The following is a 24375-nucleotide window of genomic DNA, read 5'->3' on the forward strand; positions in this document are numbered from 1 at the left end:
ACAGCTCATTTTGTTCTACCTTGTTCTGCACAGTATGAACTCACATTACCAGTGAATGTGGTCAGACGACCAGTGACCATGGTATGTGATTGGCTCTGGTTCTGTGATGTGATATTAACATCAGCATGTCATATAATTCTTACTTTAAAAAAAGTCTGATTTATTTTGACATTTTCTTGCCCAAGGACTGAAAATGCAAATTTGTCATGCAGCTAACTCTGGCTCAACAATACAAGTTCTGTATATAAGTATAATTTTGAAGTACTTGTACTTTAGTACTGAAGTATTTACTAATATGTCTACTCTTCACTGCATTTCCGAGGGGATTTATTGTACTTTCAACCTCAATACATTAATTTGGCTGTTAGGTACTTTTCAGATGAATCTTTTCCATTGGAGAAAATATGATGCGGTTTATTAATATATGTAAGCTTAGAGAATACAATAACTACTCTTTTGTTCCAACCTTTTGGCTTGTAACCATCCATCCATTCATATTATCTTAGCATGGAGTGAACATGCCAGGGAGTAGAGCTTCAATTCCATGCACATTACTGAGACACTACATATATTTCATTTTATAGTGAAGTGTTATCCCAGTGACATACACCACTGCAGTCTTTCTCTGAGGGGTGCTTCTGTTTCTTGAGCAGAGATCTGTGTGTTGAATGGTTTTCTGCAAACTGGTTACTCCTTCTTACTTGACTACAGGTCAGATGCTCTGACAGTTAAGTCCAAATGAGACTGTGCTTTAGTCTGTTCACCCTGTAGCACATCACAGTGACAATAATGTTACAGAGGACACTTTCTAGCAGTCCGAAAACAAAGAGCCATATTGGCAGCCTAATGGTGGATGTGCTGAAAGATTAACATTTCAGCAGTTTGTTACAGTTCACATTTGCATTTTCAGAACGTTTGCAATAACACTGCAGGGGTAGGCTTTCAGATTTGTAGTTTTCATATATTTGTGGGCCACAGTAGCTTGACTCAACTCTGCAATCAGAATCAGAAAGAACGGTTTCAATTTCTGTTTGAATATTGTTTATTTTAAAAAACAGTGCAATGTCACTTTCACAGGGAACACCTCAAGAATAATGATACAAAGGAAACGTAAGTGATAAAGGGACGTGACTTCCTCCACCATCATTAACAGTCAGTGAGATACGTGTATATAATGCAGATATAGTTTTCTAAAGGTTTTTATTATTAATTAATTACATTTTGCCATCTGTGTTATCAATTTCCCTAAAATAGAGAGGGCACACACATATTCATGTTATAATGTGAAGAAACTGAGCGCACAGGTGGGCGATGGGTGGGCGGTGACTGATGTTCCCAGGAAGCAGCAGCAGGGTGTGCTAGGATAGTGAACAGTAAATGTGCTACATAAGGTCACATACTGGGTCAGACTGGTGATGACAGCACAAAGGCTGAGCCGATGAGAGCTTCACTGCACCGACCGGCTGAGCGGTTTCTGCAGGATGCTCCTGATAATGTGTTCAATACACACCACAGAAACAAATCTCACACAAAACCTTTAAAAACCCACACTGAGATGATGGGCTGACGACTGAACAAGCTTTTTAAACAGTAGTAGTAGGTGGCATGTAGACGAACATGATAAGAGAACCTCAAATCAATGTTATTATGTTGCACAAGATCCAGGATGAACTTAATGGCTCGATATTATTGATTGTTAACATTCTCATGTTGACCAAAAGATCTTGTTGAGTTTATATGTAGGAGGGTAATGTGTTTCATGCTACGTTCTCAAACCACCTGGACCATCAGTGTATATGTATATATGTACATATTATGCATGTATGTGTGCTTGAGTGTGTAATCAGACAATGTGAAGTTTCAGTAACATTTCAAAACACAATATGTCGTGTCATGTAAAATGAAGAAATATTTAAGTTTCACCGTTTAGGTCAGCAATCCTGTTAGTTGTCCTACTCATCAAAGGCCTATTAAAGTGAGTCAAATGCAGCCAGTGTTCACCTGCACTGAATGGACAAAGAGAAGCAAGCTCCGTCATTCAGAAACATGCCCGTTGGTTTGTATCTGCGTGGAAAGGTTCATACTGCAGCAGGATGATGACCAAAGACGACGAAGGAGTCCTGCTTGTGATGGACTTTCCGAAACAGTCAGCGGCCCTCAGCCCCACTGAACATTTATGGAGTACTAACATTGGCCATCAGGTTTTACGCAAACCTTGGGGCTTGAGTACGTTAACCAGGAAACATTTAACGGGTCATTTACTTTTAACACTGGAAGCCTCAGGAGAGCTCTTAATAATGGACATGTGTAGCTTTGACTGTGTGAAGCTCCAGGAAATACACAGATCTTGTTTGATTAACTTAATGTAGTTACTTTATCTTGGCAGTTGGTACGGTCCTACATTGTTTTAGCAAAGCACTGACAAATTTAACAGCAAAAATAATTGGTCTATACTTTTTGGTCTATACTTTTTAGTTAATACGTTTTTTTTCTTTCCCCCAAATTACAAGATAAATACCTCCTAATTATCACCGTATCATAATTGGTGAGCACCAATTAAATGTACAAATGAATACATAAATAAATAATAATATTTCTCAAAGCAAGTAATGCAAATTAGTCAGATTTGTTGAAAGTTGATATAAAACCTTATTTGATCCTATTATTTGCTTGTGTTAGTTATTTTTATTTCTGGTTTGGTCTCCACCAACTCCAGAAAGGCCTGCTGCTGCTGGGAATGATGTTGAACCACAACTTGGCCAAAAGTTGATGAATGAAAGAAGGGCTAAAAAGCTCCGGAGAGCTGAGGTAAAGTTGCTGATTATTCTCTGTGGGTTTGTCACTTAATGACCTTTCCTCATTTGATTCATTATCAAAAAGCAATGCAGCAAAAAACCCCGATTGGTTTCATGTTTAAACATGGCCTTTCCTTTATTTGTTGTTAACAGAAAACATAGGGAGAGGAATATAGGTTAAGAAATGTGACGAAGGTCCCTGGTTGGATTTAGAATGAAGTATTTTCAGATTCTTCCAGTAATAAATTGTTTTCTGATATTAAATGCTGTAATTATTAAAACATTTGGAATGCTTAAGTAGGCTTAATACAAAATGAACACTTCCCATTTCTCGTTTCCAGGAGGAAAAAGATATGGATCATCCATGAGTTTTCCTTTCCTCTCAGCTTGAGCAGCTGAATCAACAAGTGAAACTAAGATAATGACACAATGGCAGAGGATGCTGTTTGGCACTTACACTCGGTATGTGAGCTCTCAGGTTTATTCTAACCCAGTTATGATATGTACCTGAATTGATCTAAAATTGTACTCGGTAAAGACAGATAACTCTCTATGCATGTAATACCAGCACATGTATAATTCCTGAATAGGGCTTGGAGTGTTGGAGTCAGTCCCAGCAGTTCATTTGGAAAGATCCAGATCTTTAATGACCGGTTCTTTGTTCAGGTAGGTGGCCCAATAAACCAGGTTAAAGCTCCCAAACAGCACAGGGAACATGATGCGAGAGATGCGGTCGATCTTGCTGACGCTGTTAAAGGTTTTCTTGTTCTCGGGCTTCGTCTCTGCCGTGGTTTTGTTGGTTTCATTCTGGGCACACTTGGAGATGGTGGACAGCGTCGAGTCTTTTGTAATGTTGGGAGCGTAGTTAGCCACAGCTACAGCATAGGCATTGTTCTTCTTCATGATGGAGGCTTCCTTTTTCTGCAATGAAAATTCCTCCGGGTTAGAGACTTCTTTTCCATGATCAAAATTAATGTTGTGGAGCAAATTTACTTCATCTATATCTGCACTGTACATTTTAAATAACAATGAAAGTCTATGAACAGATTCTGCAGGTGCATATGCAGAATCGAAGGACAAGATCTTGGGCAGGAAGCTTTCTGTTTTCCGTTTCTAGTTTGACAAATCACATTTGTGCAGGCTTTGGGTTGCCCGCAGGTAAACATTCTGTGTGGAGAGCAAAAGAGGTGGAACTCACTGCCCGAAATGCATCAGCTATCAGCTTTTAAATTCATCAGCAACCAAAATGCCATCTGGACCTAAAAAACCTACAAAATGTATTCCTGTTTGTGTATTGTGTGGAGAAACATTCGACACGTGAGATAAAGAACTAGTTGGACTGTAAACAGTGTACCAACGGAAGCCAGAGTCTTGGCCTGGTTATCGTAAGCCCCAAAATATTGACTGATGCCCCCAGAGGCTAATTCATTGAAGACATTAGCCGATGGGCTCTGAGATTGTATAATGGCTAACATGATTCTGTCAAAACTGTTGGTTAATGACTTTAAGTTGTCTTTATTCCAATTCATTATATGAATGAACCAATCCTAAACTAATGAATATTCAACTCAACACAGTCTTTCCTAGTACTTTCTCTAGTATCTTATCATTATTTAGTATATGGTCCTTCATTATCCTGTTGTTCCATTTTAGTTAACAAAAAAGCAACTTTTCATCATACAAACATGAATACCTCTTTTACATTTGGTATTGAAATGCAGATGTACACACACACACACACACACACCACACACACACACACACACACACACACACACACACACACACACACACACACACACACACACACACCTCTCTCTCTCTCTCTCTCTCTCTCTCTCTATATATATATATATATATATAGATAGATAGAACAATATTTGTAGGACAGTAACACATGTAAAGGCAATAATAGCAATAATAATATGTGTAATTAGCGAACAGACATAATAGTCATAATGATGATAATAACTGTAGTTGTGTTGGAGTGGTAGCAGGAGCATGACCAAGAGGATCTAATTGGTAATGACAAATAAAGGTGTGTGACAGCTGTACCTTTTCCCTGACCACGCTCTTTCCGTCCCAGGCCCAGCCTCTCTTGGTGAAGTAGTTGACCGTAGCGAATTCAATGAGTGCAGAGAAGACAAAGGCATAACAGACAGCAATGAACCAGTCCATAGCTGTAGCATAGGCCACTTTAGGCAGTGAATTACGGGCACTAATACTTAGGGTTGTCATTGTGAGGACTGTAGTTACACCTGGAAAGAGAAAAAAACAGAGAATGTATATTCAGCAAGAGAGAACACATTAAGATAACTGCTAGTCCCAATAACAGACCTCAGAACAGGACAGAGTCAAACACAAACATGGTCCTTATGCGTTATCTGCAGAACAAAACTAAATTCTGAAGTATGTTATACTGATGCCATCAGGTAACAAAATCCTTGTGTTCAAATAATGGTGTCGAAGCAAAAGACAGGATATCACAGCTATGGTGTTCAAAGTCCCTAAACGTAATTGAAGAGAATGTTAAACCTTCCACGACTTAAAACAAAAATAACATAAGATAAATCACAGTGACTCCTGATATTTGTCAGTGGTAAGATGTTGAAGGCTTTCTTCAGTTGTTGATAACGGTCACATTTTTCATCATTCACAAACTCAGAATTGGGTTGCTTGTATTTTGCTGAGGTTCCTGGATTTTGCCACTACTTCCTGGACGTGTAAGATCAGTCTGGACTGGTGCCTGCCTGGCCCTGTGTTTGCTTGAACCAGTTGTTACATGATCTTTGACATACCCTTGCCAGTTATTTGTTACGCAAATAAACTGCCACTTGTTGTCTATTGACTTTGGTAATAAAGCAGAAAGAATACATCTAAAGTAAAAGCTCTTGATTCAAGTGTATCAATGTGCATGAGGCTTTCTTGCATCAAGACACTGATGGGTTGAAATATTGACACTGAACTGTCTGATTCTTTTTACTTGCTTAAAGCAGAAAGGGTCTTCTTGGCTTAAAGGGGACATAGCATGCCCATTTTACCACAAGTTGATATGGTTCCTTGGGGTCTTAATGAAATGTCTGTAACATACTTTGGTCAAAATACCACAAGGATCATATAAAACAGCACCCTTTTTACCCTGTATAAAACAGCCCTCCACAGAGTGACCTGTTTTGAGTGCCTGTTCCTTTAAATGCTAATGAGCCAGCTCCCCCCTCCCCCCTCTCCCCCCACGATTTTAAACGATATAAATTACATATTTTATATGATATAAATTATCAAATATGCATCCCATACTTTGTATTCCCTTGTTGTCCTGGAGTTTTAATTTTCCCAATCACATAATTAAATGTCCCCTCTGCCCATCCACTACAAGCACACAAGCAGACAGACAGAGAAAGAGAGGGGGGGGGGGGCTATGAAGACCATCATTTACCCCCGAACCCCGACATTCAACGGGTACAACAACAAGCGGAGAAAGCAGAATCGCGGGCTGACCTTATATGTACAGTCTATGGGGCTGACCAGCGGAGAAATGCTCGTCCCGTGTGAACAGCCAGGCGGCTGCGTGCTGGAGAACCGCACTTCCGCGTCCGTGTACCCGGCGTAACTACTGTAACCCGGCGTAACTACTGTAACCCGGCGTACAGTAGAGCTGAACACTGCGGAAGTCTTCCACACAGCTGGCAGTGTGGGGGTGGGGACGGGGGTGGGCAAGACCATGTAGGGAGACTTCCAGTTCCTTGTTACGACACAATACCCAGGAAGCGCAATCGAGTCGCTCAAGCATGACGTTTCTGACTTAGAGGAACTATAACAAAACGCGCGAGTGTTTTTTCCCCAGAGTTTTTGGGTTGGTAGACATGCCAGATACCCACATTAACCTGTAGAAGCACTAACAAAGTGGAATTTGCATGCTATGTCCCCTTTAAACTTTGTATCATGATGTTGATGCTTTCACAGTGTAACGGTGATAGAAAAATTACACAGCCTTGCTTTTACCATGTTATTCTCTTTGCCATCGGAACATTGTTTTAGGAAAGGGACCCGTATAGGTTGATGAATAATAATAAATAAATTACTCATGGATTTAGACCTCAATTTGGAATGAGGGACATATAATACTTATAGTTTTCTGCTGCTAACTTCTAAGGTTCATACTGAGAAAAGCATATGAAGATGAAGATAAAAAGTATGCGCCAATATGCTCCCATTATGCATGCTGACAAGCATCTAGTTAATGGTGAAGAAATGCATCTTCATGTAAAGTTTTACCAATATTCACTCACATACATTCATGTTCCCCACAATATGCAAAACGGTGTCTCTGTTTGAAGCATCATGGCTACAGAGTGGAATCTAGATCTAGAAAAAAAAAAAGCACTTTGACTGAGTAAGAATTTATTGTGAGAGGCATGTAATGAATTGTGTTCTATTGTGTTGGTGTTAGTGCTTCTTCTCAGTATTTAATAAACACCACTCGGGCCATATGGATGACAGTGACCACTGGAACACAATACAAACTTAAAGTAGCTACAGTAGGATGATTTAGAGCACACATTTCTTTGAAGCTTTAAGAAGCAGCTGCAGATTAATTTCTTTGCTGACTTCAGGAATCACAGTGTGAGGTGGAGACAGCTCTCCATTCCCTTCCCCTGCCAGTGCAGCCTTATACAACCCTCTTGGTAGAACAGGAACATCTAGACAACATAAAGAACAACTATACAGCATCCAGCAGCATTGATTGTGGTTTACACAAAATTATGCTCTATTCACATTATAATAACTAGAAAACTATGTGGTGATATAATTTATTTCCTTTAAAACTTCCCTTCTTGTGCATTAAAATAATTCTATCAAATATCTGCTTTATATGCTGTGATTTCTTAGTAGTTTCAGTGTAATGCCACTGTATCAGTGTGGGAAAACACATAACGGCAAAAAGATTTCTCATGGTCACAATTCTGCTGAACATATCATTATCAAATTGATGGTTGTATGAGGGTAATATTATGGGTAATGTCAGTGTGAAATCACCATCACTATGTGGAAATTCCTCTTTCACCATTTAAAACATGGCCTCTTCCCTAAAGACACATCTGATGTTGTGAGTTGTAGCCTGGAAACACACTGATGTCTAAGATTCAATACCCTTAAGGTGGAAATGTGAAAAAATTAACCAAATCTTCTTAATGTTTCACTAAACACAGATGACTGTTTCAGATATGAATCAGGGCTGGAAGCTATTGTTTTTATTTTAACTTCATGGCTATATTGGTTTGAGTAAAGTCAGCAGCTCCACCAATGTCTCAGAGGCATAACTCTGTATGTATGTATGTATGTATGTATGTATGTATGTATGTATGTATGTATGTATGTATGTATGTATGTATGTATGTATGTATGTATGTATGTATGTATGTATGTATGTATTTATGAAAGTAACATTCATATATGTCTATTTGTAAGTGTACACTAAAAAAATAAATAGCATGTTTGCAAAACAAAGGGATAGATAAAGATCCAATCATATTTGTTTCACAATGATGAACAACATACTCTAGTTACACTAATAAAACAGTTCTCATCCATACTAATAGCATCATGCAAACACACACACACACACACACACACACACACACACACACACACACACACACACACACACACACACACACACAAACATTCAACAAAAGCTCATAAAAGTCAACAACAAAGATCATGTATGCATGCTTTTAGTACAAAAAGAGATATGTCCATTAAAAACCCTGTAACTGTCACTGCCCACATACTTCCAGCGTCTACAAGAGGTGCTCACAGAGTTTAATGTTCTCAACATCAACAAACATGGTGAAGGTGGAGGTACGATGTTGTACCTCTTAGAAAAGAGGGGAGAGCAGCTGTTTATCCCTGTATCCGCGCAGAGTAACAGCCTGCCTCCTGTCCCATGGTCGTCTAGCTTGAACAATTGGCTACACTGTCTCAAATGATTTCTGGTGGTACTACTACATTTCGTCCTTTCAGACGATGTGCACAAATATAGAGTACAGAGTACGGACAGAAGGCTATGTCTCTTTCTGTTTACGAATATAACATTGACCATAAATTAGGTTTTAAAGCTACAGTGACTGATTTTGCTTGCTTAAAAAACATTTCAGTTGTTGTTTTTTCCAGAAGCATTCGCTGATGTAAGCTATGCCTCAGAGAAAAGAGATCTCACAGATGCAGAGTGGATTGTACTATGAGGTAATCTTATTGTTTAGATCTTCAGTCAGACAAAATGACAGTTTGGGGTGTTTTACTGTGGATACTCTCCCCAGCTTAGCGAAGATAAGATGCACATCACAGAAAGCTCAGTGAGGTAGAAGAGAAGCCCAGAGCAACAGCTCAAAGGCTTACAGGAATCACTGGAGCTGATTAACATCTATTCATCAGGCAACCATATGTAAATCATGATGTATGTATGGCTGCATGAAGCATGGTAAACACAGGGATGTATGAGCTTCTCTCCAAAATAAAACATCAGTGCGTGTCTGAAATTTTCCAGTTTTGTGGAGCCCGTTGACAAGCCACAAAGCTACTGGGAAATGTTTTCTGTATTGTTGAAACTAAGGTTGAAATGTTGGAGGAGGACACGGCAACATGAAAACAGCCTCCCACTTTTTCTCTTACTGACACCCAGTCAGTAAGAGCCTTGGTTTTTTAAACCTACCACGGCCAATAGGGAATGTACATCAACCAACACCTGCACCCATTGGACGGTATTAGCTGCCAATCACACGGTTTACCTTATCGTGTATAATCGTCTATTTTACTCTAAATGGGAACTGTAATGAAAAATGAACATCATGCTGTATTAAATAGGACATGGAAGAAGGTAGTGAGACCATAAACTCCTTAGGAAAATGTGTACTGGCCTTACAAACAAATCAAGAAGTAGAGTGATTTCTTATAGACTTCGATAGAAACTTTTTGCTGCCAGAGAAGTTGCCTTCTACTGGTCATTCAAGAGAATACAGGTTTCTCTCACTTTTCCATTAGCTTCACTTTCAAGACCTGAAATCTAAAACCACTTTTATATACAGTCTATGCTGTTAAAACATAATGGGTGCATTTAGTAAAGATAAATTATATATTGTTTAATTTTAGCTTTAAAGGGGACATAGCATGCAAATTCCACTTTGTTAGTGCTTCTACCGGTTAATGTGGGTATCTGGCATGTTATAGCGTTATGCGTTTTGTTATAGTTCCTCTAAGTCAGAAACGTCATGCTTGAGCGACTCGATTGCGCTTCCTGTGTATTGTGTCGTAACAAGGAACTGGAAGTCTCCTACATGGTCTTGGCCCACCCCCACCTCATCCCCCGTCCCCCGTCCCCACCTCACTCTGCCGGGTTTACACCGGAGGCAGCGAGACTACTGCTACCGTTCCCAAGCACGCAGCCGCCTGGCTGTTCACACGGGACGAGCATTTCTCCGCTGGTCAGCCCGCGATTCACTCACATGTGGCATTTGCCTGGATCGTTGGGACTGGGAGGCTGCAGCAGCTGCTCGGGAGCGACCTCGCTCTCCCGTGCGTGAGCTGGAATTTGTGTCAGCGCCACACAGCCAGCAGTGTGGAAGACTTCCGCAGTGTTCAGCGCTACTGTAACCCCCGAACCCCGACATTCAACGGGTACAACAACAAGCGGAGAAAGCAGAATCGCGGGCTGACCTTATATATACAGTCTATGGGGCTGACCAGCGCGGAGAAATGCTCGTCCCGTGTGAACAGCCAGGCGGCTGCGCGCTTGAGAACTGCGCTGCCTCGCAGCGGTCTTCCACACTGCCAGCTGTGTGGAAGACTTCCGCAGTGTTCAGCTCTACTGTACGCCGGGTTACAGTAGTTACGCCGGGTTACAGTAGTTACGCCGGGGTACACCGACGAGGCGCCGCTGCGAGGCAGCGCCGTTCTCAAGCGCGCCGCCGCCTGGCTGTTCACCGGGACGAGCATTTCTCAGCGCTGGTCAGCCCCATAGACTGTATATATAAGGTCAGCCCGCGATTCTGCTTTCTCCGCTTGTTGTTGTACCCGTTGAATGTCGGGGTTCGGGTAAAGATGGTCTTCATACCCCCCCACCCTTCTCTTTCTCTCTCTGTCTGTCTGCTTGTGTGCTTGTAGTGGATGGGCAGAGGGGACATTTAATTATGTGATTGGGAAAATTAAAACTCCAGGACAACAGAAGGGGAATACAAAGTATGGGATGCATATTTGATAATTTATATCATATAAAATATGTAATTTATATCGTTTAAAATCATGGGGGAGGGGGTCTTAGCATTTAAAGGAACAGGCACTCAAAACAGGTCACTCTGTGGAGGGCTGTTTTATACAGGGTAAAAAGGGTGCTGTTTTATATGATCCTTGTGGTATTTTGACCAAAGTATGTTACAGACATTTCATTAAGACCCCAAGGAACCATATCAACTTGTGGTAAAATGGGCATGCTATGTCCCCTTTAAGGTTCAGTGTGTAGAATTTAGTGACATCTAGTGGTGAAGTTGAATGTTGCAGCTGAATACCCCTCACCTCCCCCTTCAAACAGGAAAGAGAACCTGTGGTAGTCTTCAGTTGTCATAAAAACTCAAAAGGTGTTTAGTGTGTTCAGTTTGGAAAAACATGGTGGCCTCCGTAGAGAGGACCCACTCCTGAATTAAATATAAAATATTTAAATATAATGGGCCAAACATCCATTTGTATAATTTAGATGAAACAAACTAGTGAAAATATCACTAGGATTATTTAAATAATAATAATAATAATAATAATAATAATAATAATAAATCATTATAAGGACATATTTAAATTAAGTCTAATCAAGATCTTTGGGAGTTTTTATAATTTCCCAAGTCATTTGACGATGATGTACGATACATCGACCAATGTGGTCTACATATAAAGGTCTATGTTTTGGATGTTTTGATGTGATCATAGAATTCACAAACCTTTCAGCCTCTGACCAACAATATAGAGGTGACAGAGACCCCTATTTTTCCCAGATGTGGTTGAAGCACACAAATTATATTGATTTAAGCTAAAAAGAACAGTCTCTTGTGATGCTGTGAACTGAGCTGCTGCAGCTGACACTATTGCAAATCAGTCATATTACCATTAGGGTCAAGTGGGTACAAAAACATCAGAGGGTTGATGACATTTCCTTCATATATTTATCTTTTAATTTACATAATAGTGTTTCCCACATAATTATTTCAATCTATGGCAAGACAGTTCATTATGAAACTGTTAGGTAGGTGTCTCTCTCTGGAGACACCTGGAAGCAGTTTTGAGTACTTTTGAGTGATGTTTACATCTATAGATGGATTTGATCACTGTAATAATGTCACAACTGTGCAAATGCAGTCACAGAACTTTACAGGCATGTAGTTCAGATGAAAAGTAAGACCAAATTTGAAGAAGGTTGTGGTCCGAACCACAGTCATGAGTGCTCCTATTAGTAGTTAGCACACCTACTGACATCATCCAACAAGAAGCTGTTTCGATCAATCAAGTACAAGCAAGGTCACATTCCTGGTGGATTCCTTTGAACCATGACCACTGTTTACCTCCTGATCATCATGATGAAAGATACAATTGTTGTACTAATGCAGTGGTCGCCAACCGGTCGATTGCGGTCGATCTCAACAGTCTTCACTGTCAATCCCTGTAACGCTCTGGACTCACTGGCTGCGGTTGCTCCGCAGAGTCTGTTGTTCACAATTGCAGTGTGTCCGCTACTGGTGGCGGAGCTGCTATTATATCGACTGCATTTCATTCAAGTGTTACGTACGTTTGTGACACAGACAGATAAACCTTGTAGTTCACAGCAGAATAAACAGAGAAAATGAATGTTTATCTGTTGAAATTATGTCACAAACAGAAATGGTAACTAACACTTTTATCCAAAGTGACTTACAATAAGTATATTCAACTATGAGGCTACAAACCCAGAACAACAAGAATCATGTAAGCCCGGTAATTTCAAAAGCCAAACCACATGTGCCACCACTTCTTGTATGCATTTACAAATAAATCTGTTAATTTGTTTTAAAAAAAAGGTTGTTTTTTTTAAAAATATTTGCAGGAGCAGAAGATGCATGGTTTTATACTGTATAGTGCACAAGACTAATTCTATACAAGGAAATAGTCATATTTATGGCCATATTCAAGGCAAAGCCTATATGAAAAAAACATTGTGCTGCAGTAGCAGCTCCTCTGCAAAACATATTGTTGAATTGAGAAGTTAAATATTGTGCATGAAACAGATGCTGTAAATATGAATATATATTAATGTGAATATTGTGCATTCAATAGATAAAGTTGCATAACTGCCTTTGTTTGTGTATATGTATGCACGTACATTCAGCCTTTAACAGAAATTGCAAAAAACTAATAAATATGACCCTCCTAAGTGGGTCTTTTGGAAGATATCAGGGTGGTAGATCTCAGCTTATGTTTGGAATTAAAAAGGGATCTTGGGCTTGAAAAGGTTGGTGATCACTGTGCCAATGTATATAAGCAGATATCCATAAATATCAAATCAATCTATATTTTCACTGTAAGGGTGTGAATGGAATTTATAACAGTCAAATGAAGAAACTCACCAAACACAGTTCTGGCTGGCACAGATTCTCGATTGAGCCAGAAGGAGACCTGAGACAGGATGACGGTCATGATGCAGGGTAAGTATGTCTGGATCACAAAGTAGCCGATCTTTCTCTTCAGGTGGAAGTGAGCTGTCATGACTGTGTATTCACCTGAGAACAGAAAGGAAAATGTAAATGCTCAAAAGCAGATTAGTCCAGCTCAGTGAGCATGCTCACATACAGTGGATGCTGGTGGGTACGGATGTGAACTCTATTAGTAGATTGATTTAAAGGTGCACAGGTGAGCTGGGGCAGATTAATGCACAGGCTGCAGCCTAGGGGCCCCACGTGTACAAGGGCCCCAGATTGGCCGGACTATCTTAATCATTTTAATTTGCATTGACACCTATTGGCACATAAGAAACATTTAAAGAATGAATCAGCTGATTGGATGATGTGGACACATCTATCCAATCAGACAGAGTTTTGTTGTGCATGCAAATTATTTGGGGACAGTGGTCTGAAGTCGGCACTCCAGGGACTGGAAAAATGCTGCTGCACACTTGACTGAACATGAAGGTTTGGAGATTCGTAAAAAGGTTATGGTTGCTTATGTTATGCGCTGTGCTGATACTTGTAGTATAGATCCAGAACTAAAAAAACTATTTGACAGTGAATGAGACTACTGGTCGGAAGTTTTAAAGATATTGGTAGACGTGGTGACGTTTTTAGCCGGACTGCCTCTCAGGGGACACAGTGAGATTTTTGGCCAGCATTATAATGGGAACCTCATGGGAGTGCTGGAAGTCATCAGCAAGTTTGATCCTATCTTGAATGTGCATATATAAAACATATGGCAACACTGGCAAGGGAACACCATCATACCTCTCATCAACATGTCCTCACAGAGATAATGAGCCAGATAAAAGTGACAAAGTACTTTTCGATCAGTGTCGATTCACCTGACCAGCTCACATTAATCATGTTTCACCTGATGGCTCAATCAGCGTTTTGTCATGTGTCTGCCTATTAAGAGTCAGTTGAGTCGCTTTGCCAGTCCATTCTTGCTGTTTTACAAGATATGGGTATTGATGTTAATAACTGCAAAGGCCAGTGTTATGATAATGCAGCCAACATGTCCGGCATTTACAATGGGCTGCAAGCAAGCATTAAACAGATCAGCCCTTTAGTTGAGTGGGGTCCCTGCGCTGCACACACACTCAGTTTGGTGGGACTTTACAGGGTTAACTGCTGCCTTGAGACGCAGGAATTTCATATTTCGTACAGACACTTTTAATTAAATTAAATCCACGTCCGGTTGGCAGGCAATAAAAGCGGGCTTAGAGCCCAATGACAACCACAGGACAGAGACTTTGAAAACGCTTGGATACTAGATCCACACAAGCCCAAGCAACAAAAGCACTGCATCTGAATTACGCCAGAAGACAAGGGTCACTGCAAAGGGGATGAAGCCAGGACACTCTATGTCAAGATGGACAAACAAGAGATTGCCGTTCTATGTAACATGTGGAACAACATACTGCAACGTTTTCACAAGACCTGTATTGGAATGCAGGCAGTCAAACTGTCTATGTAACGCTGTTGATTTGCTTGGCTCTTTGAGGGATTATTATGCCAGCCTACGGGATGATTTTGACAAGTTTGAGAGTGATGCAGGAAACATGTCTCCAACTGTGTCCCAGCACTAAGTGGGCACACAGGGGTGCAGAAAAAGGAAAAAACAGGAGGGTCTTCCGGTTTGATGAGGTAGTGAGTAGACGTGCAAGTGGGGGGCTCCGGTTAAACTTTTGTCATACTTTCCAAATCTAACAAACTATCAGCACTCTTTTGACCGACTCACCCTTTATTTTTTGCACTTGTGTTTATATACATAAGCGTGCTACGGTGCAATGCAACTCAAAGCAGAAACAGCCGGTAACAACAACCCGGGCTTCGAGCATTTCGGCGAAGCTAGCCACCATGGTCGCAGCTGTCTCGGCTAGCAACGAGCAATTACCCACCGACAGCGGGAGCAATGCTGACCCAGTCACCAAGACAGACCTTGAGGCTTTGCTCAGTAAACAGCGTGATTGCTTCAAAGACGACATGGCTACCCTGACACAACAATCAACAGAATCACTGAAGCTGTCGGTTGACTCACTGGGACAACAAGTGACATCGTTCAACAACCGTCTCACTCAAACTGAAGTTTTGGTGGGTGGAAACTTCGAAAAACCCACCGCGATGGAAGCCGTTGTTAAGTCTCTACAGTCACAGACCACGGTACTCCTGGAAAGGGTGGATGATCTCAAAAACAGGTCCAGGCGTTCTAATTTGAGGATAATTAACATACCTGAGGGAAGTGAGAAGGATCAGGACCCGATAAAGTTTGTGTCCGATTTGCTAATGGCGGTGACGGGTCCCGGTATTCTCAACAACCCTCTGGAGATAGAGTGAGCCCATCGCTCCCTCGGTCCCAGACTAGGAGATGTCGGCGTGGTGAAACCGAGAGCTTTTATCCCTTCCATTTCCAGGAGAAAGAGAAAGTCTTAAAGTGGGCCCGGCAACACAAACTGGATTATCACGGCTCCGAGTTGAGAGTATACCCGGACATCAGGCTAAAAAACGAGCCACATTCAATGCCGTTAAAAGCTCTCTTTACCTGAAAGGTATAAAATTCCGCCTGCTGCATCCTGCCCGTCTCTAGGTTTCATTCCGAAATGACAGCTACTACTTTGACTGTCCCCAAAAAGCCCAGGGCTTCTACGACCAGCTCCCACAGGCTAATGGATGTTGAGCAAAATTTGACATCCTAATCTCCAATTTAACAGAGGCCTCTCTTGATTAAATCTAAAAAGATTGGGAAGATGAACTTGGCATCTATAACTTATAGATGACAATGACTGGGATAGTGCATTAACTCCAGTGAATCACAGTACGTCCTGCTCCAGGCTCAATCTGATACAATTTAAGGTTGTCCATCGCATCTACTCTACCAACTCCAAACTCTCCTCAATATATCCCAGTGTCACAGATGCACGTAATAGGTGTCACATGTCACCAGCAAATATGACACACATGTTTTGGTCTTGCCCTCATATACGAGGTTACTGGACAGCTATTTTCAAACACCTTGTTGAGGCTTTAAACAGGGCACTGACACCGTGTGAAGAGGGGGCCATTTCTGGAGTATTACCAGCACATCAAACAATGAGGAGGGACACAAAGATTAGTATTGCCTTTGCATCCTTGTTAGCACGCAGAAGAATATTGCTGGAGTGGAAGTCACCCATTTGCACCCAAGGCTTCTCTATGGCTTAAAGACCTCATGATGTTCTTAAATCTAGAGAAAATTAAATACAACTTGAGGGATCACCTGGAAAATTTGAGTCTGTTTGGGGCCCTATGATTAAATACATAGTTAAATTAAAGACACTACAGGACAAATGAAGCACTCATCATTGATGCACACTGTCAATACATTTCAACTCATTTACAGTGCTGATTGGCTTACATGTTCTTTTGATTTATCATTTACTTAACCAATATGCTATGAAGGAAGGGTTGGTTAATTATTATTATTTATTCCTTTACTATTTTTATTTTTTGTATTTGCTGAAACTAAATGTGGGACCAGGGGTGGGGACGGGGACTAAATGTATAATGTCCTTAATGTTCATTGTATTCCATTGTACCTGTTAAAGGAGTAAATACATTCATCAAAAAAAATAAAGGCCACCTCCTCCAAAGTAACAAAAAAAAATAAGAAAATAAGAAAAAGGAAAAAACAAGCAGATGAGTCCACTGAGCCTGACTGCGAGCTATCAGGCCGAGATAAGTTCAAAGCAACAGTTTTCATCGCTGACATAGATCCACTGGTCATTGAACTGGATCGGAGGTATCACTCCTACAAAGATATTCAGCAGACGTTTTTGAGCAACATACCATCCATCTCCATACAAGATCTTCACAGAGGAGCGGCAGATCTCCAGAAGAAATATGCATGTGATCTGGAGGAGGATTTTGTGGACGGAATCAGACAATTCAGGGAATTTAGTGAAGAAAACGAGGACACCTCAGCAAGGTCATTGCTGCAACTTCAGAGAGGAAGGGAACTACAATCAGTCTTTCCAAATGTTGATATAGCACTTCAGATATTTACAACTTTGCCTGTGACCAACACCAGTTTTCTTCAAAATTGGAACTAGTAAAATATAGACTGATAACCACAATGCGTCAAAAAAGACAGATTTACTTGTCACTGATGTCCATTGAAAGTGACATCCTGCGCACACTGGATTTGACCATTGTGCTGTTGGCAGCTCTGGCTTCAACAAAGGGTGCGTGTATATCAGTGCACCCTAAATGTGTTGACTGTTTAATATCTCCAGCACTGCTACTAAATTGCTGGTAATTTCTGGTAAAGCATAATGAGTAAGGGGGACCCACAAAACGAGTAGTCCAGGTGCACATGACCACCTTAACCTGCCTCTGCAGGTGAGGGTTAAATTGCTGACCGAGGTAACTGTTCCCGGAGAGGAAACTTGATGTTGGGGTTAATACCATTCAAAAAATGCATGCAAATCTAGATGTTCTCCTTCAGACCCAGACAAAAACAATCACCAATGTACTGTCCCCACCAGATAATGTGAGAAGAAAACCATTTCTTTTGAGGTTAAATACAAAGTCTCCCGCCCATTTACCCAGGTATAAACCTGCATTAGAAGGGCTGCAGCAAGCTCCCACAACACATCCTACAATCTGTTTAAATACTTAGTCTTGAAAAAACTTTTCGGCCCTGTGTTCTATGGTTGTATTTAAAGATTCAATATCCATAGTGGCTAGAAATGTGTCTGTCCATATATTTTCCAGTTGTTTAATTTTATTGAGTACTTCAGTGGTGTCCTGGGCATCTGCAGGGAATGATGGTTAAAAAAAAGAAAAAAAAGTCTATGTATTTTGATACTGGTTCAGTGAGGCTGTCCATTGTTGTATTTTGGGTAGCATATAGAAAGAGGACATCCATGGATTTTCATTATATAGGGACCTTCATTCACCTTCAGAGATCAAACCATTTTCTCTTGCCTCTAAAAGCATCTCTCTAAGTTCCATTTTCAAAGACTCATCCTCACTTCTAAGTGTGTAGAGGAGCCTATAGTGGCCTTCAGGGCTACTGTAGAAACATGGCCACACAACATGACTCTGATGAGGACGACCCGCTCCTGATGTAGACAGAAAGGGCTCATTATGAGGTCATGAGAACATGATTCTGAGTTCCAGATGATATACTGATGAAAACCTTAGAAACCTTATGAAAACCATTTGCTGACAGATCCCCCTGAATACTACACACTGAACGTCTCACTATACAAGCAGTAACAAAGCAACTCAATGTGGAAAGCTCTGTCGTTTCCATCAGAAGGCAAGACAAGAATCAGAAACATGTTGCATAGAATCTGTTGCTCCCTGGAGGAGAAAGAATTGTTATCAACTGGTAAGTGTGGTTATTTCCAAGTATGAGTCAGGTTTTGCTTTGCAAAGTTGAAAGCGCCATTGATCGAAGCGGTCGATTAGATCTAAAAGAGAAGGGAATTGATTGTAAACTTGAGGTAAGGAAGATGGAGAATGAGACTAACCATGAGACTGTGTTGCTTTGAACGGAATTAGATCTTAATGCAACTGTGTCCCTGCTCTGGCTCGGCGGCCTTTTTATCTGCACAATCACTGGGTTTTGATGTAAGTGGAACTACTTCCAGTATTTTTTGAGAAGGGTGTGGATAAATATTTCAGAGAGAACAACTTTAAAGTGGCCTAAAAACATGTGGACATTCATGATGCAGCGCAAAATTACTGGTAGCCAAAAGCTCAGGAGGTTTATGTGGCCTTGTCTCCTAAAAAAATGCCTCAAACTAGGACTGAGCACACTTCTTTATACCTGGCCTGGGGTTGGGCCTGAAGGAGGATTTGGTGCAGTGGTGCAGGTCATGTCGCATGACCATGCAGGTTGCTGGTAAACAAATCCAGCCAGATCTGCCAGACCTATTGTATCTAAACCTGGCTGCATGTGAGCCTTTCAGTTCTTGTTGCATGTGTTGGACCATTCCCAAAATGAAATGATTCTAACTATCATGTGCTTATTTTACTGATGATATCCCACTGTGTAAAATATCTGTTTTGGCTGTGCTCTAGTTTCTTTTGGGATTGAGTTGCAGAAACCAATGACCAACTTTACGTCACTGGCTTCTGCTTCTCTTGCAGCTTGCAAATGTGTTCAATGTTCATTTGAGCGCATACTGTTCTCGGTGGCAGGGTGCACTTGATCAATTCCATTAGACCCTCACAATCAATATTACAGGTTTCTGCTGCTTTCAACTATTTTCCCCGGAGGAGCATGTGTGAACGCAAATGTCCAAGTGAGAGCCTCGATTTCTGCAGACCTGGCCCACGAGAATCCAATTTAAGAAGACAGTGGGGGATCCCCCACTGGATTCACTGCGAGCGAGTGTAGGGGTTGATGATGCCTCTAACACGCGACAGACGCAAAAATAAAAAAAATAATAAAAATAATAAAAGAAAACAAATATCTCCTGGTGAAAAAGCGGTGTCACACACATAGACGACACCGACAAAGATGTCAAGAGAGTTTGCGGTGATAGGAGCTGACGACGGTGTCGGGGTGCTGGAAACATGATCACATGATCTCCTCAGCAGAGTTAATACATCACTTCCTTCCTCTGCCTGCTGCACGCGGCTGCTCCACCCCTTTTTGTTGTTGTTGTGAACGCGTCTGTGCAGAGAACCTCCTGCTGCGTTGTTTGAAAGCTCTGGGAAAAACTCTTGACTAAATTCTCCAGACTTTACCCACCGGTCATGTCTGAAACTGCTTATGCGTTTGTCTGCAAGTAAAGTTAGATGGCATGGTTTCACTTCATGCATCTTCAAATGACAATTAAGTTGACGTTTCCCAACCATAGCATCAGCGATAAGAAATAGCTGTATGTTACTGTAAGTTTTGTAAGGCACACAGGGAGGAAAGCAACACAGACAGGTAGGTTTGCAACACTAGAGAGAGATGCACTGTATATCAACTTAAAATAACTCTTATTTGCGGACATCAAACTTACAGAGAGCAAATGTACCTGACTGCTGTTCAGGAGGAGTGTGGCCTTGCTTAATGTGGGCTTGCAATGTGTTTTGTGAACGTATAGGAAGGGCCGGCTCTGCATTTTTAATACAAGGAATCGGCCGTTGGCTGGAATGATTGCTGTAATAAACATGCTGCTGAGCTCCATTCAAACACACACTGCTTGGGGCGGGGTATAAAAATAGGGTTTACTGGATTGAGTCATTTACTGTATGTGACAGCAGCAGTGAAAAACGCACAGTCGGTTGTTTTGTGTGTGATGCAGGGATGTTTTGGAGGTGACCCACACCTCTACAGTGCTGCTGTAGGTTGAAAAGGCCTGTTCATGGTGAGGTTCACAAAGGTCTGTCTAAGTCCTGCCCAGACATCCATCAACACTGACACTGACAAACTCTGAATGGATATTATAGAAAATATTAGAGGACACTAAAGAAACCAGGTTATATTTACGGACATGGCTAACGAGAGTCCAAAGTATGCAGAGTAAGAACTACATAGGCTGAAAAATAAAATCCAAATATACATTGGATTAGAATATTTATATGTCAAAGTTTCATTACCGATTTCAGACATGACCTCTGCGTAAAGTCTGGAGAATCGGATACAGATTTTACCCGCAGTTTGCTTTTCACACATGCACAACGCAGCAGGAGGTTCTCTGTTCACAACAGCAACAAATGGGCGAGAGGTGGAGCAGCCAGAGGCAAGAACTGACTAATTCCGCTGCGTAGAAAATAATTAAAGATCAGCAGTCTCAGGGAAACCGGTGAATATCTGGACACAATATTATCAAGAAGTCTGGAAACTGATTGGGATGTATCTATTTTAATAATATAAAATGTGATCAAAATAATAAATAAATCATCAATCTGTCAAACTTACCACTCACAAATTGAGCAGGTCTTACTGGTGACGATATACTGAAATTTTGTATTCCTGGCATGGGTTCAGGTCAGCAAACACGCTGTCTATCTTCTTGAAACTAATGCAGGATGCTCACCAGTACTGGATTTAATGGTCTCCTTCCCCACACTCTGGCCCACCAAATCATACTGGTTGAGTCTGGATCCATCAGCTGCAACATCCACTGACTGGGAGGCATTACGAGTCCAGAGGTACGTAACCTCTGTCTTTGTGTAGGCATCTGATGGGGAGAGAGCAAGGAAACGTTAGCTTAGCATGTTACTAGCATTAGACAACACTCAGTCATTGGCTGCATGTTGATAGTAGTTCAGTAAGCTAAAACAGGGAGATGTTTTAGTATGTCTGAAAATATAGTGTCAAACCAATATAGTGCATTGGTTACTATTTACAGGGAAATATTTCAGTAGGCCTCAGCACTATGCAAGCACTGCGTGTGTGTTTGACCTGTTTCAAAGAGAGTTAAGAACCAACAGAAGGTACATCTGGGTACTGTGTCCCAGGTACAGGAAAATATGAGCAGTACCCACCCACTTCATACAGTCTGTGTTGGACACTGCAAACATCAACATGTAGGTTGTGGTTGAAAGTACAGTGCTGTTGAATGATGTTAATCTGATGACACTTACAGCTGCCGAACTTCAGAGGACACGAGTGAGAGTCCATGGGAAAGTCTTCCAGGTGCATAGGACACTCAGCTTGGACCGTGAGCCTGGCAATAAAAATACAAACAAATTATTGTCTTCTCTAAATCACAGTTATCCTACTGTAAGGGAAGCCTGGTTTAGGATTAAAGTTTTTTGGAGACAGATGATGTATTTAGCATGACAGGTATGACATGTTTTTCCCGATGCCGATGTTTGTTGTGAACAACTGAAGCTGTATCTGCAGGACTTTATGGATTGCACTGCTTCTGTTTGAGTGGCTGATTACAGGGTTCTATAAATAAACAGGTTTAAAGGTGTTTAAGTGCTTATTATCTCTTTGAAAAAAATACAATTATTAAAATAAATGAAATCAGGTACCTCATAGTGTAGAGCAAGGTTCCATCCTCCATGATTCTCAGCAGCTTGTTGGGCATCGTCATATTGTGGGCAACAGATTTCTTGCCATTGTGGAAGAAAGTGTCAGGGGTCCAGATCTTACTGGCCATCAGGTTGTTGAGAGGGAGAATGTTCATTGGTCCATGAAACTTAAGGCGCTCATCCTTCCATCTCTGACGGAAGAAAACATCTATAGTGTACTCCTGAGAGAAAGAGAGGGAGACAGAGCAGGGAAGGTGGTGTGAGAAGGAACCCAAAGACCAGTGTGAGGTTATGTTGACTTGAGGAGAAGCAAATTCATTTCACAACCTTCAGGTGTCAGTGAAACACAGGCAACCAGTAAGAAATCATGTAAAATACCATGACACTGGTATTATTAAACCTAAATGGAAAAACTTCTCATTTTGACAGCCACTTGATTGATTCATTGCATGTTGTCTCTTTGGTCTGGTAGGAATGCAACAGGAATAAACACTGCCTTTACACACAAAGTCAGATGTCAGTTCTTTAGATACTTCTCAATCTGATCTCAACATATAATACTTCTCATATCAATACTAAATGGAGTCAGGTTAAAATCCTATCTAGATACAAAATAATAGAAAGATGGACTAATCTAATTATACTAAGTGACACTAGTGTTGCCAGCAATTTGAACCTGACTTTTGAATTATTCTTCTCTGGAGTAACAAACAGTTCACAGTGGTATACATGATAATCAGAACTATTAGTCTAAACTGTAACTGGTCCTTTTATATCATGAAGAGAGATTAACAGACATAAGTGAGCCAAAAAGAGGCTTTTGTATTGTAATGTCAGAGGAGGACAGGTACGTGATTGCCTTGTTTATTCAGATCAAGAGGTTGCTTTCCTAATAGTTCACAATCAGAAGAGAGATATCGATCAATTTATTGCTATAATCATGCATCTGCTATACAATCCAGTGGTTGGTATGCTCTGCTTTCACAAACACCACCACTCACTCCAGAGTCACCTTGGAAGGTGGTTTTGCCATTCACCCATTCACATACACCTTCTACACATGATGCAGTGCATCTATGTGTGGCCATTTCTCTGTTACACAGCAATCACATACTGCTAGAAGAGCCATCAGGGGCAATTTGGGGTTCAGTATCTTGCCCAAGGAACCTTCAGCACGCGGGCCTTCTGGCCTATCTCCTGAGCCCGATAGAGTACTGGCTCGGTGATGATGATGCACCATTTTCTGTTACTGCTGTGGTGCCTGGATTGGTCAAATGGGTTGATGTGAGGTTCACTCAGGTTTTTATCGACACACACCATGCTACGTGTACAATAAACACTGGAGTCACTGAGAGCTTCTTAGCTAGTGTTATTGATTGGTGGGCAGGCACAATGTGCAACCAAATCATTCCTAAACAACCCTTATACATGTCTAATCCTGCATATTTGGTTTGGTCCTGCAAATACCTTTTGTTTTTAAATACCCGATACACATCTAACACTGAAAAACATTTTAAACTCTAACAATGAACACTTCACAACAATGCTCCTCCTTTATGTAAACTGTTTAGAATGAATCTATTGAAATGATAGTCCTAAAGCTTTGTACTTGTCATATGGCAATTACCAACTGATGGACATCATTATCAGGCTCTGCTCGGTAACATAACCAGAATATCAATGGTATATTCTAATAGCAACTTATATAAACTGCAGAATCAAAATAATGTCAGTATTAGGTTGGAATTTTGCTGTGTATTTACACATAGTATTTGAGTAATACCTTTGTAAATAAAAATAACAGTAAATTATTTGAAAGCATATGCGTGTTGTGTTTTCAAATCAGACAAATCATTGCTATCCTGTTG

General features: G+C 40.9%; 1 protein-coding gene across 1 annotated transcript in view; it reads right to left on the reverse strand.

The window, feature by feature from the left end:
* Positions 1 to 1024: 1024 nt before the first annotated feature.
* gabra2a (gamma-aminobutyric acid type A receptor subunit alpha2a) overlaps positions 1025 to 24375 on the reverse strand; it is a 42055-nt gene continuing 18704 nt past the window's right edge. The window contains exons 5-10 of the mRNA XM_035167145.2: positions 22508 to 22728; positions 22112 to 22194; positions 21562 to 21705; positions 13436 to 13588; positions 4851 to 5053; positions 1025 to 3716 (exon numbers count right to left, since the gene is read on the reverse strand). Coding sequence (XP_035023036.1) covers positions 3417 to 3716; positions 4851 to 5053; positions 13436 to 13588; positions 21562 to 21705; positions 22112 to 22194; positions 22508 to 22728 — 1104 coding nt within the window. The 3' untranslated portion in view covers positions 1025 to 3416. The remainder of the gene's footprint in view (positions 3717 to 4850; positions 5054 to 13435; positions 13589 to 21561; positions 21706 to 22111; positions 22195 to 22507; positions 22729 to 24375) is intronic.

Source organism: Hippoglossus stenolepis, chromosome 10 (genome assembly GCF_022539355.2).
Source record: "Hippoglossus stenolepis isolate QCI-W04-F060 chromosome 10, HSTE1.2, whole genome shotgun sequence".
Classification (NCBI taxonomy): Eukaryota; Metazoa; Chordata; class Actinopteri; order Pleuronectiformes; family Pleuronectidae; genus Hippoglossus; species Hippoglossus stenolepis.